At 22.6% G+C, this 15161-nt stretch overlaps 1 protein-coding gene across 5 annotated transcripts; it reads left to right on the top strand.

Annotated features, from left to right (window-relative positions):
- Positions 1-181: 181 nt before the first annotated feature.
- Positions 182-14481, top strand: LOC132924125 (uncharacterized). Of its 5 annotated transcripts, none has more exons than XM_060988234.1 (22): positions 182-197; positions 2740-2873; positions 3158-3303; positions 4060-4119; positions 4187-4337; positions 4425-4588; positions 4808-4894; positions 5457-5625; positions 6400-6548; positions 6628-6748; positions 7341-7492; positions 8198-8269; positions 8465-8651; positions 9344-9486; positions 11499-11694; positions 11819-12015; positions 12098-12235; positions 12521-12566; positions 12636-12774; positions 13474-13678; positions 13756-13850; positions 14246-14481. In XM_060988234.1, the coding sequence occupies exons 2-22, from the start codon at positions 2834-2836 to the stop codon at positions 14262-14264; spliced, it is 2676 nt and encodes an 891-aa protein (XP_060844217.1). In that variant the 5' UTR covers positions 182-197; positions 2740-2833; the 3' UTR covers positions 14265-14481. The 5 variants fall into 5 exon arrangements, with proteins under 5 accessions (XP_060844217.1, XP_060844220.1, XP_060844215.1 ...); XM_060988237.1 differs by lacking the exon at positions 182-197 and adding an exon at positions 1898-2049 and having other exon boundaries at positions 12098-12211; XM_060988232.1 differs by lacking the exon at positions 182-197 and adding an exon at positions 1898-2049.
- The last annotated feature ends 680 nt before the right edge of the window (positions 14482-15161 follow it).

Raw genomic sequence — 15161 nt, 5'->3', positions numbered from 1 at the left:
TTTTGCTTTGCTCTTGGGCGTTCTTGCTATTCACGTTATTGCTTAATCATAAAAAGGCTCCACAAGTCCCTTACTTAGTGGGACGTACAAGGATTGATTAAATTGGCTTATGATGTCTGACAAATAGGGTGCCTGGTAAAGTAGAAATATACCCCACAGGACATAGAGTGGAGTTCAATATCGATGGATACTGACTGGTGAGCATATATGATGAGTGCATTTTCAAATCCTTGGCATATTATGTCTTACTATGCAACTTAGATTTTGTTATAATTTCCAAGCTAATCTTTTGGACAGTCCTCTGGTAAAACATAACTCTTAGCCTGCATAATTGATTTTATTTTTCAGTGATTAATAGAACTAATATATTATGTTATTTTTGAAATATATTTTTTAATACAACAACAAAATAAGGTTAAATATTTTATAATTTTGTTTTATAATAATAAACTTGATTGTACACTAGTCAAAATAGAATGAAAAATGTTATATTTATCAATAATTAGCGCATTTTATAATTAAAGTAATCTACTTATAATCTTTTACCTTTAATAATAATATGCAGGGACGATTAAAAGTATTAAGTTGATTTTAATATATAACTATGTAAATTCTTTGAAGATGGAATGGACAACTTTTTTACAATAATAATAAACATGTAATCACAAAATTTTTATTTTGTTTAAAGTTTTCCAATTGTTTTTTGTTTTATACATGAACATACCAATTAAACTACATAACAACTAGCGCTTAACTGCATAACATTTTTTGTAAGAGGAATATTAATAAATTAGGTCTTCTTGATTTTGAATAAGTCTTAGGTTATGCTTTAAACTACAATAAAAAAGGGGAAATTAGATAGGTAACTGTTCTGTTGTACAGTAGATATCAAGTGACGAGTATACTTAACCATTAAGTCAGTAGCGTGTTTAGCACAAAATAATTGGGTAGGCCAGTTTTGTTCTATAGTGTGTAAGTGAGCTTATAATTATTAGGGAAGATTTTTCCTATGACATGGAACCAAACAGTCAAATAAAAATTGGGTAGGCCCGGGCCTAGTCGGCCTATCCTGTAAACACACCACTGCATTAAGTAGGTCAAGACAATATGCATTTACACAATTTGTGTAGAACTCGCTCTATTTTGGTTCTAGAGTAAATATACCTATTATAAAATTAAAAGATGACAATATTTTGGAGGGCAAGATGCTGAGTATTTTTCATTATTTCTAATATAACGTTCATTATAATCGTTTTAAAAAAGCTAAGCATCTTGCCCTCCGAAATATTGTCAACTTTTAATTTTAAAAATAGGTATATTTACTCTATAACCAAAATTGAGCCGGTTTCTACTCAGACTGCATAAACGCGCTATGTCTAAGTCGTACATGTGTAAGATGGAGACAACACATACAAGTGCGACGTCCTTTTAATAGCAATATCAATAAAAATATCATGATATAGGTACTTAGTAATATAGGCTAATAGACCATATTTACTAAGAATCGTTTTTCATACGTAACACATAGATTTATCATTGGTTTTAAATTTCACAGTTATATATCTGTGACTTACCTATTTAATGAATCAATATATTGAATAATTATATATTTTCAATGGGAAATGGCGCGACATCAGCCTTACTACTTTCTAGTGTTTATTCTCGTATAATAATATAATATGATCATGATCTATGAAAATATATAAAGCAAGTAATTAGTAAGTATAAGTAATTATGTCATGAGTTTGAGTTTTATCATATTTTTTAGATTGATAATATTATCAGTTGCTTAAAAAACATATGAAGCACGATTGTTAACGGAGCCATTTTACAATATTTACAGTAAAATTGTTGATTAGGAATAGTCGGTCGTCGACATGCCTTTTATCAGTTATCTTGAAACATCAATATTATTGTTAAACATGTATTACTTAATGTAAATTTAAAAACAACGTAGCTACTTATTATAATAATATTGGACTCAGTGTTTGAATTGTTTTCTTAATTATATAAAAAAATGAATAAGTAATCAAGTTATTTCACGTCATGGTAGGTATCATTATTTCTTTTAAATATGTTACTGTGATCTAATAAGAACTTTACCTATTTAACCTAGTCTTTCTAATACAATAATAAATTAACTTCTTGGTTTAAACTATTATTAATTTAAATTGAGCACTGGCTTAAATTAAAAATAAATAAATTTGTAATTAATGAATTACTAAATAAGTAATATATATATATATATATATGTATTATATTATCTTTAATTAAAATTAAAATATCTAATTAAAATAAGAAAAAGTATTTTACTATCAGTGGATGAAATAGATAAAAAAAACAAGTACATGATAATTATTCTCCCCCTGTTTTCTCTTCTAACTGATATAGTGGTATAATAACATTATAAAACAAAAGTGACGAGTGCTCATTCTTTTTGTATTTATGGACTACTGACTTTAATGAGTATGCTTTTTAATATTTAAACTATCTTCTCGTTTAGAATAGGTGTAACTACCAAACAAAATTATCATTGAAAATATGTTCCAATTTAAAATATTAGTGGTACACAAGATTTATTTATTGGTTTTCATAATAACAACTGTGGAATTAATTAATTTTATTATAATATAATGTACTAATTAATGATTAAGATTTCACATAGAATAACAGTTATTCTCCTTGAAAATAAGTAGAATATTAAGGAATTAAATAATGTATTTTGAATTTACATTTCAGCGTTTTATTAAACCAGATGAAGTTATGTCGTTTCAAATATTTGAAAGAGAAGTAATCCAGTAGTTTTTTTAAGAACTATAATTTGGTATACATTATGTCAACTTGTATACCCGATGATTCAAATTCAATTAATGGTAATGACTAATCATGAGTTAAATTCTGAATCACATAATCTTTAAATATCTATAATGATACAATTTAAAATTTTTAATTTATACATATTAAGATATTTACCATATTAATTACTTATTATTATAATATTATTTAAGAACTTAAATTTAATTGTTAATTGTTTTGTTTTATAATAATATGCAGTTATTTATTTCTTAAAATACAATTTAAATTATAGAAAGGATTTTTTGGATTTTATTTATTTTTTGAACTACATTTCCTAATTGATTATTTTAAAATGTTTTAGGTATTCCTGTATCACAAGTGAATTATTTTTGTACATATTGTCAAGATGAAATATCAAGTTTTCCATGTCAATCAAATACTGCTTATAATTCAATGATTATTTTTGTCCGTTGTGCAATTTGTGATGATTTTTTTCTTTGTTTAATGGTAACAATTAATTTGTAAATACTTAAACCCAAATAGTTTATTTAACATTAAAAAATTCATTGATCATTTTTTTAAAGTTTTATTTATTAAAAATTATAATAATATAATAATAATAATATATATATATATATTATAGTTAATATTATATATAGTTAAAATATTTTTATTTTATAAACTAACATTTTCATTTTTCGTTAAATTATAATTAGTAATTACATAATGTGCACAATTGTTTTTTAATTTTGGTAAATAATAATGCTCTTAAGTTCATGTAATCATAAATAAACATGTTAGATACTTGCAAAATATGCACAGTAAAAAAATCAAAAGCAAATTTTAAAATATAAAATATCCATTTATTTTTTAGTAATTGTATCTTATTTGTTATAATTTCGATCAATACCATTATTCTCATAGCACTATCATAACTAACAAACCCCGTACTATACTACTATGGTACATGAACAAAAATAAGCCAAAGTAAACAAATAAATGAAGTAATGTATACTGGTAGCTTCAAAAAATTAACTATAGACCAAATATCCTAATACACTCAAAATGTGCACTATTAAACTTTATATTTTTATTACTGTTGTTACAAAACAGATTTTTTTTCTCATAAATACCTCTATAAGTTAATATTTAATTATTATATTTTAAAATAGAAATCGGGTATTAAAATTTAAAGTAGTAGGGGTTTTTAATTTTTAATTTATTAATAATGTCTTATAATTTTTGTTATGATTATTATTTTAGTGTTTTTCCAGTGGAGCTGAAATTGGCTTCCATAAAAACTACCATGATTATAAATTAGTTGTAAGTATAAGGTATATTGTTTATATAGAATATATTTTAATATAATTTTGCATTGATTCAATTATAGACAATTTTTAAATCAAGTACTTTTTCAACAAAACTTTTGGATGCTTTAGAAGAATGGATTTCTGAAGACAACGAAAAATATTTAGGATCAAAAAAACTTGTGGATAGCTGGGAAGATATTGCTAGTATAGTTGGGTCTGAAAATCCTGAAGGTTTATTGAATATTATATTAAACATTTTTTTTAAGTGTATTTATTATTTATTAACCTAATATTTTATATATTTTATATTTTTTTAAGATGTGAAAAAAGAATATTACAATACTTTTGTTAACGGATATTTTGGTCAAAATGTTATTAAACTAGTTAATAAACATACAGGATATCCCCAAGTTGTAACATTAGATCAAGCTATAGCAATGGGCTGTTTAGAAAATTGTCCTATTTATTTCCCAACACGTAAAGTATGTTATATCTATAGAACTTAATAGTTATATTCTACTTGTATTTGTATAATCATCCATAATTTGATTATTTTTTATATCATTATTTTAATGTTTCATGTTATTGTCCTTTTTTGTAACTCCCAGATCCAGTATAATTATTTATTTATATTTTATGATTATATATTCATTGTGAACATTCATATTGTTTAATATATTAAATAAATATATTTTTTTCAGTACCTAAAAATTCCAGCAGATAGAGAAAAAAAAGAAGATTATGAAATTATAGAAGAAAATATTAAATTTAATCGATATAACAATCAGGTATCTATCCTAAATATTACATTTCAAATAATTAAATCAGAGATTCCCAAACATTTCATAGTATGATCCATTTTGGAAAATATTAACATTTTGATGGCCCACAACATACTAAGGAAATTTTTCCCCCTAATTGATCGCTATTTTCGTGATAACTTAGTCTCATAACGTTATGGTGATATATCAATGATACACTTATAATCATCACATATAATGTAGATTATGTGATAAGTAGAATACTATATGTCTCTATATGTTATACATTTGTTAATGTGACAAAATAAAAATATTAATAGCCAATAAATGAAAATGTGTGCATACAATGTTATAATTTTTTATTTAAATTATGACTGTATATAAGAATTAACACAACAAATTTTATAAAAATACAATATTAAATAATTACAAACTTAATATTAAAAATAAAAATATATTAAATTTTGTATTGGGGAAATTGTATGCCAATTATTAAGTTTTTTTTTTAACTTGTTAGTTTCTATAATAAATATTCTAATTAACAATATCTTCTGTGCATTGAAGAATTATTTATATTTTTTTTATTTAGGATCTGACATTGCAAAATAAGAATATATTAGATAGTTACCAAGTACAATTATTATTACAATGTGTTGGAGAATTTGGCTATGGAAATTGGGAAGATATGTGTAAACAATATAATACAATTATAAACATGGAATATCCAAGAGGAAAACGCATATATTTATCAGCAATAAGTAATTGATTTTTATTTAATTTCTTGACATACTCGTATTATTATAATATTAAATTTTTACTATGTTATCATGTATCATAGAGATACAATAGATTTGTTATGTGTATAAATAGTTAAATTATTTCTATTTTAAGAGGACGGTGTACCCACATGTGTTGTTTCCTTCTTACACAAGTAAGACATGGTAAATTTTCGTTCGCCAGTTTCAATAGTGTGCTTATAGTTTTGATATTAGAGTTAGTTAAGAACATTATCTGTGTTCTCTCGTTGGTTTTTTACGATATTTTAAATTTTAAGTGAGTTATGAGTAAGAAAAATATTTGAAAATGCTCATTATTTACTTAAAAATTAAAATATTGTATAAAATCAATGAGAGAACACATATAATGTTCTTAACTAAAAGTTTGATAATAGGTCAATTCACTCTAATATCAAAACTAAAAGCACACTATTGAAACTAGCGAATGAAAAATTACCAGGCCTTACGTGTGTAAGACGGAGACAACACATGTGGGTGCACCATCCTCTTAAGTAACTACAATTAATAATTTGCTTAATATTTTTAATCAATTAAGAATTATGATATATCTATAATAATTTATTTATAAAAAATATTTGTTTAATTTTATTTTTAGCTACATATAGGCCATAAGTTATGAAAATTATTAATCAACTTCAATACTAGCTGCATTGTTAGACATATTTTCTTAGTATTAGTTATATACATTATTAAACCAATATGTTAAAATTAATATTGATAAATATTTATAAATAGAAATTAAAGAAGAATATGTACTCCGTTTTATTCAAAATCCTATTTTGCGTGGAACTTGGTTACCGTCATCAATTACAAGACCACAAATACCTGATCGAACAAAACGTATTGAAGGACCTAGATGTGACTATGAACATGTTTTAAAAAAAGTAATTTTGTAATTTTATATCTAGTCAATATATTTTTGATTTAATATTTAATGAATATCATCTTAATTATTGTTTTCAGCAACTTCCTATTGAAGATTTGGATATTTTTTTTTATCCACCCTCAATAGACGATGTAGATGAATACAAATATACAATTGAAGAACCAAAAATTGAAGCAAATGAATCAACTGAATCTAAAAGTTTGTAAAAAAAGAATTTTTAGTCAAAATCTTTTTTTGTTCTGTTCAATTAAATTTCCAATTTTTTTTTTTAATAAAATAAAAATAAATAATAATAAATTGAGAAATATTGAATTTAAAAATAAACTTTAAATAATCAGTACTATGTATTGAATTAAGACTTATGTTAGACCTTTAAGTTCACAATTAGTAACAACTTTTGAAAAAAATTGACTTAACATCATGAATAATGATAATTGCAAGTCTAAATCTATTATTTTAATTTATTCAAATATTTAATTTATTTTATACAAAAAAAATTACATTATTTTGTCATTTAGTTTTCCATCTAGTTCAAATTAATGAGCTGTTCAGAAGCTAAATGAAACTTTTAAATCACTATCTACTAGTATCAAAAAATGTTATTATTTAAGCCATGTATGCATACAAAAATAAAAATGTAAACTCCTTATAACAGCATTATATCTTTAAGATCTGTTAGAAATAAAAATATCATTGTTAATTTTGCTTATAGCCATGTTTGATTGAATCAAAACAATTTTATATTATATAATATAGTACACCATAATAATCTTAATTGTTTTTGTTTTAGGAAAGTGTTTAGTCTGTACATACTGTCAAGATGAATTTGAAGTTATAGGTTATCGGACAGACAACCATAAATTTTCAAATTACAAATTAATTACTGTATATACTTGTTGTTCAAATAAACAGACTTGTGAAAATTTTTATCTATGTCTAGTGGTTAGTTATACACTTATATTATATACATAATTATACCATTATTTGCTATATACTGGGTGATTCTTTTATCATAATAGTATAACATACTCATTATTTCAAAATCCACTTACATTTATTTTTTTTTTTTTTTACTTAATTTCCAGTCGAAGTAAAACAATATTTATAAAAAAATATATATATATTTCTTAATATTTTTTGTTATTTTAATTTTTAAAGTTGCTTACTATTTTGAATACTACATACGTTTTTTAATTTCATACTCGGAAACAGAATATTTTTAGAGGTATTTGCTGTATAAAAATCGAAATTTAGATAAGTAGTTTATGAGTTAAGTATTTATACTTTATAGTATAGGTAAGTGGAATAGTAGACCAAAATTTTTGCAGATTATCTCTGTACTACTTTACTCCACTCACCTAAACCTTAAAATATTTTTAACTTAAAAACTACACATCCAAATTTCGATTTTTATCATATACCAAAATACTCCAAAAAAAAATTGTGCTTTAGAATATGAAATTAAAAATGTGTCACACAAAAAAGTTAAAATATAATATTTTTTTTAATATTATTTTATTTTGACTGTTAATTATGACGACAAAAAAAATATCAAAAATGTTAATGATTTTGATCTATTAAGTTATTTGATAAAAGAATTACACCACTGTATATATTTTTTTAAATAATAATTCTACGTGGTTGTAGTGTTTTGCGAGTGGAGCTGAAATTGGAAAACATAAAAATAGTCATGGTTATACTTTGATAACTGAAGTGAAAGTATGTATTTCAATTTTTTTTTATTTATTATTATTACTATTGTCTTAAGATTAAGGCTTCAAAAGCGTAGGTTATTAGCTTAAAATTTAGCTTTACATTACATTATTTAATTTTTAGATAATAAATAGAACATTTAAAAGATTTCAGATATATTTATTTAATCTCTTAATAGTATTTTTATTTTATTATTTTCAGACTTATTCTAGTGAAGCTTATTTTCAAGGGTCCAATTGGACTGCTATAGAAGAATTAGCATTTTTATATGCTTTAGAAGAATGGTTATGTGAGCACTCTGATAAATACATAGATCCATTAAATTCTGAAAATTGTATTACAGATTGGAATTCTGTGGCTCAACATATTAGATCCAAAACAGTTAATGGTAAGCTAATAATTATTTTTATAACTATAATTTGGAGTATTTATAAAAATCAAAAAGTTAATTGTACCTTTCCCCTAAAACATAAGTATTTTCAAGTTGAAAATAAAAAAGTTAATCTTTTCTTTTGTTATCCAACTATAATAATAATACTCATCTAAGAAATTAATTGAACAAGGTTAAACATTTTTGAACTTAATTTCTTTTTCACAATCTGTCTTAATATATAACAAACAGCAGAGTAGGATACATTTGACAAAAAGACATATTTCATACAAAATGAAGAATTCTTTCACTGTATATCAAAAATATATCTCTCAATGTTTTGTGAATAAATAAATACATAGCTAGTTTATAATACATGTGGCAAGCCACAAGGACATTTTTTTTATTTCTACCACTATTTTACCACTTCTTTAAAATTATTTCAGTAATCTTAAGAAAACTTGTCCAAAAACTATTGAAATTATGATAGCGTACATAAGTGTAATTGATAATTATTTGGCATAGCCGTGTTTATGTGAAATAAAAAAAATATTTCCTACAGTTAGCTTATAATGGTTGATAGATTTTAATATTTTTATTTAAAATAATCATAAATATACCTATTTTATGAAATATTGTTCATTCAAATTTATCATTTCTGTTTAAGATTATGATATATATTTTATACTTGAATCATTTTATTTATTTAGAAGCAAAATCAGAATTTGAAAATTTAATTTTAAATCCAAGGATTTGGCAACTTTTTAAAATATATGCCCATGTTGAACCTTTAATTATATATGAAGATGCAGTTGAAATGGGATGTTTCAAAACTTCTAATAAAACTTCAAGTGTAAGTAAAAATATAATTTGTCTCCGACTATAATTTTTTTTTTATGTATAAATTATAAAGTGAAAACTTACATATACCATTGGTATACATTTAACAGTTAATATTAGCAAACTATCTTAAAATGTAAGACATATTATTTTTTAATACTGGACACCATATCCACGTGTGGGAACAATGATTTTATAAATGTTAAATATTTTAACAAATTTTTATTTAGAAGAACCAATTTATTGTTTTTAGCTTTAATAATAAAGTAATATTGAAAAAAAAATATTATAAAATCATAAGGTATATTTTACTTCAGGTTTTCAAAATATTTTAATTAGCATGTTAATCAGTATTTTTATTTAAATATTGAAGTACTGTAAGATAACCACAGATGATGTCTTTATATACTAATATAATTAGTACTTCTGAACACTTATTTGTTATATTTTACATTTATTTTACAAAGACAACATATATCATAAGCATATAAATTATTACAATATTATTATAATATGATTTATATTTAAAGGTAAAACTGTAGTTGGCCTTTGATTTTGGGTAATGATATTTGTTAGTCATACTCTTTAAGTAAAATAATGCATTTAATTAGTAGATTTTTGTGTAGATTAAGTGTATATTTATTATTTTGGAAACTTAAATATTATAATATAGTTATGTATGGTATTTATTACTTATTGGTATGCTTAAAATTACCTATGTGAAATGGATAACTTTGTGGTGAATATTTTAGCTATAATAGTACCTACTTGTACATTTTTAACATCAGGTAAAAAAAAACTGTGAAATACAATAATGTATTAAAATTATTTGTTTATAAAATAAATTCAATAATATGAAATATTTATGATTTTATAAATAATATTGTCTCAGCTGATAAAAATATAAATATAGCAATAATACTATTTTTATTTGACAATGAGTAGTTGATGTATATTTTTATTATAAATAATAAAAATATACATCGACAATAATTTTAGATTCTGCAATTAATTTAAGTTTCAGGTCAAGTTGATATTAAAAGTCTTACAAAGCACTAAGCTGCAGTGCAATTTATCTCCCTATATGTGTCTTTATAATCATTAATTGATGTATCTTCGTAATGACTTAAATTTACATAATTAATTTTTTGATGTTTGAGAATAATGTTAATTTTAATATTAGGTAGGTATTATAAATTACATTATTGAACCTTGACTAACCTGTGTTTTTGAATGAGTATAGGTAATTTATTTTCAACTTTGTTATGCATGTTTGCATGTTATTTGTTTCATAATCTTACACAAATAATTTAATTATAGCTTGTTTTTTTAAGCAATGTATAAATATCAAATATTTGAACTTTTAAAATGTGTTTAGATCCCAATTGTTCAATATTTAATTGTTCTCTCATTAAAGCAGTGGTTCTCAAACTTTTTTGATTCATGTCATCTTTCTACTAGAATCAAATACTGTGTCACCCTAACTTTAAAATAATAAACAATCTTAACTGTTTATTTTAGAATTGTTCTTTTATTAAAAAATAAAGAAACACACAGTACACAGAAAAATACTAAGTTTACACTTTATTTGTTTTGCTGTGTTTAATGTACGTTGACACTTTAAACACTAAATTGGCAAATAAAAAAAAAAAAATAATAATTTTTATAAATGTAATGGGAAATTTTGTATCATTCCTAAGCTGGATTCATGTCATCCTGATTGAGAACCACTGAATTAAACACGGTTTATTCTTTAATCAAACCTTGGAACACAAATTGACGAACACAAAATGGTTTTAATATTTATTCTAAATAAAGTCTTGTATTGTTAATTAGCTTATTTAATTTACAATGTTTTAAGTCCTACTATAAACTTCATAAAAAATAATATTTTTTAATTATGTTAATTTTTACTAACAAAATATAAATTGTCTGTAAAAATATGCCTACTTTTTAATTGATATGTTAAATTTCTATATTGGAATTTTGAATTAAAAGCAACACTAACTAATAATTATTTTATAGATAATAACAGATACAGAAGAAGAAACAATTGAAAATGAAAAAAATACGTGGAATAAATCAGATTTAGAGTTATTATTAGATTATACGGCTATATATGGTTATGGTAATTGGGAAAAAATTGCAGAAGAATTCAATAAAACTAATTTTTATGAACATATTGGAAAAGTTAATTATTTTATAATAAGAACTCCTGAAGGTATGTTTTAGATTTTTTGTTAATATTTTTTTATAATTCATACTGTGTATAAAACTATATACTTTCTTAACATGTTTGGTATTACATACATATATTATATTTTAATTTATATATTTAATAACAGAAATAAAAAAGGAGTATTTACTTCGATACTTTGAAGATCCAATTAGGCGAGGAACTTGGAAACCACCATCAAATAAGCCATTAATTTTAGATCGTACATGGTCTTTTAAACAACCTATTGAAATGAAGTATCCTGTAGTGGATTATAATTTATTCGCTTATACTAGTTATAATAACATTGCTGATGAATTTGAATATGTATGAAATAATCGTTTAGAACTATCTTTTATATTTTTATTATTATTCATATTAACTACTTTAAATTTATTATTTTTATTAGCCTTATATGAATATAGCTGAATCTTCTTTGGATAATGTGGAAGATTTTGAAACTAATATAGAATGTTTTCATTCAAAACATTCTATGGAAAAGTATAATGGCACTACCAAAAATGTAATGGATACTAAATATACCTTTGTAAGATATACTATAATATAAATTATAAATCAATATTTTTAATGTAATATATTTGTTTATAAATTACTCTACTTGAAATTAATGTATTGTGTAGTAAATTGTTCTTATATTATATACTAATATAGCAATAATTTACTACTATTCTTAATTATGACTCAAATATAAAATAATTTAAAATTAAAAGATTAAAATGAATGTATTTTACTTGATTGCATTATTGATTTAATGTGAATAATTGTAATTTATATTTGCCGTTATATATATTCATATTTAACATTTTTTTAGAAATCAAAAGATCTATATATGAGCACCATGCTCAATATTAAAAAAGGTAATATAGTTTTTAAAAAAACATTATTTATCAACTTATTAACTATGTTATTATTTAAATCTGTTACAGTAAAAGCATTAATTTCTCTAGAACGATATAATGATGTTTTATGGGATCGAAGAATAGCTAAAAAATGTGTTCACAATTATAGATTGATTGAACATTTTGCAATGTACAAAAATAAAGAATTACCAAAAATAAAACCATTGTAAGTATAATCATTTATAATATTATGAATTAAAAGCTTAAAACACATTTTTCTTATTTTAACTCATCTATTTAGGTATTTGTTATTTACCGCAATAGATTATGAAAATAATAATAATATAATATAATCTTACTTTAGCAAATAATTTAATAGAACATTAATTTTACTTGTACTTAAATTAAATTATTTCTGAAATACATTTGTAAATTGTATATTATTTTATAATTTAATTATAACATTTACAATTATTGTTTATATTTGTGTAGTGGCACCGAACTATAAATCACCCATATATCATGTTTAGATTAGATAATGATAACACTACTTTAAAAAATACTTATTCTAATTTATAAAATGTACTAAATTTTAAAAGTCCTAAAGTTATTATATGATCAATTAGCCTAAGTACTTATTTAAAATGGTATTGTATTACATTTTAATCATTGCTCAAATTTTGTGCGCAAGGGGACTGAGCTCCCCTACTATTTGTTTATTTTTTTTGTGTACCCCAACTTTATTTTTTCACAAGAATGGGGGGGATGGCACAAACTTATGTCCAAAATAATTTTTATTAAAATTTGCACTTAGAACGCGGTTTTTTAAATTGTTGGATTGATCTCTACTTATTTTTTTCTCAATTCGAGCATTGATTTTAATTGAAAATATTTATAATTATATGTTTTTTATTTACATTTTTAGTTCTGAACAAACATTTGTGGAGCGTTTAGTGAAAATGTCAAGATTTATGAATATTGACGTTCATAGGGCCTTGATTGAAGGATTAAAGAACGAAAAACTGTTAAGACTGCGATTAATTGAATTAAAATATTATAGGATAATAGGTTTAAAAAAACTATCTGATATCAATCAATTCAATAAATTACAAAAATATAGACGTCAAAAGGTTAGTAAAACACTTATTTTTCAAAATAAATAATTATGTACATATCATTATTCTTAATTATTTTTTGTTTTTCTTAGAAACTATCAACACTTCTTCATACTGAAGATCAGTCGGATCATAAATTTCAAACATTTAATGAAATTCTAAAACCATCAGGATCTAATGAAAATGGGTAATTAAGTTAATATATTTAGTGTTGGAAACAATCTATAACTAATTAAAATTACAAGGATTATATTATTATCTATAATTTTAAATTCATGAATTAATTAAATATTATGATCTTCTTTTCTATGAAAATATTTGTTCATTTTTAAAAGTTGATTATTTCTGTTCTATATAAAAAAAAAATTTAAATGACCCACAAGTTGTCATGTATATAATTAATTACTTGAATATATTTGAAAAATAATTACTAATTATTACTGATTTCAAAATCTTAAACTTTTGAAAATTATATTATGTATAATAAAATTCATAAAATAAGTAAACTTATGAATAATTTTATTGAATTATATTAAACATTTATTTTAATTTATTTATTAAAATGTATATTTATTGTTGCAGTTATGTTCAAAATACATGATCCAAACTATTATTTAAAAACGAAATGTGAGATATTAAACGTAAGTACAAATTGTGTTTATTAATTCTAAATGTAAACCTTTGATCATAATATTAATTATTAAATCATTCTAAATAATTGTATAAGTACTTAGTGTAGTAGTATTTATATTTATGTTATAATAAATGAATTTTCATTGACATTTAGATTTTTTAAATAAATGTATTGTGTATATTAATTATTTTATTTTATGTTGTTGACTTTAATTTGGAGCCCAATAATATAAAGGCAAGTATAAAATATTTCTTTTTTTATCAACAGAAATAAATTTTTGGTTTTATAAAATAAGTTGGATAATCTTCACATGATAATTTTTTTTTTAACCCTGAAATGTAGATTTAAATTTAATATTTATTAATGAAAAAAAAATGTTCATTAACACTTTGACTGCTGACGTTGAAAAATCGTATTTGTGCTAGCGCCACTGCACAGATAAACAGTTGAAATTGTTTAATTCGCGGTAATTTGAGATTCTGGGTATTTTTATATTTTTAATTTTTACTACTATTATTACGAAAAATGTTCAGCATAGGGGAATCGCTCAGGTCAAACCCTGCCACAGTTAAAGTGTTAAATATGGTATTAGGGACAATTTTATAGTATTAAATTCTATTATTTATACAATTATTATTATTTATTATGCCTTAAAAAACTGTAAGTTCCAACACAAATATTGCAAATGTCATAAAATGTATTATTAGTTATATCAATCCGACTGCACAATTAATTTATCTATCTATGTAAGTATTTCCAAAATAGGTACTTATTTTTTAATTCTTTTTTAAACTGTTTATTAACATCATTATAATACTTTTAAATTACATAAATATTATTATTAAAAATAATAATATGAATTGT

The sequence above is a fragment of the Rhopalosiphum padi genome, chromosome 3 (assembly GCF_020882245.1).
Source record: "Rhopalosiphum padi isolate XX-2018 chromosome 3, ASM2088224v1, whole genome shotgun sequence".
Taxonomy (NCBI): domain Eukaryota; kingdom Metazoa; phylum Arthropoda; class Insecta; order Hemiptera; family Aphididae; genus Rhopalosiphum; species Rhopalosiphum padi.
This window is presented reverse-complemented; position numbering and strand designations above follow the sequence as displayed.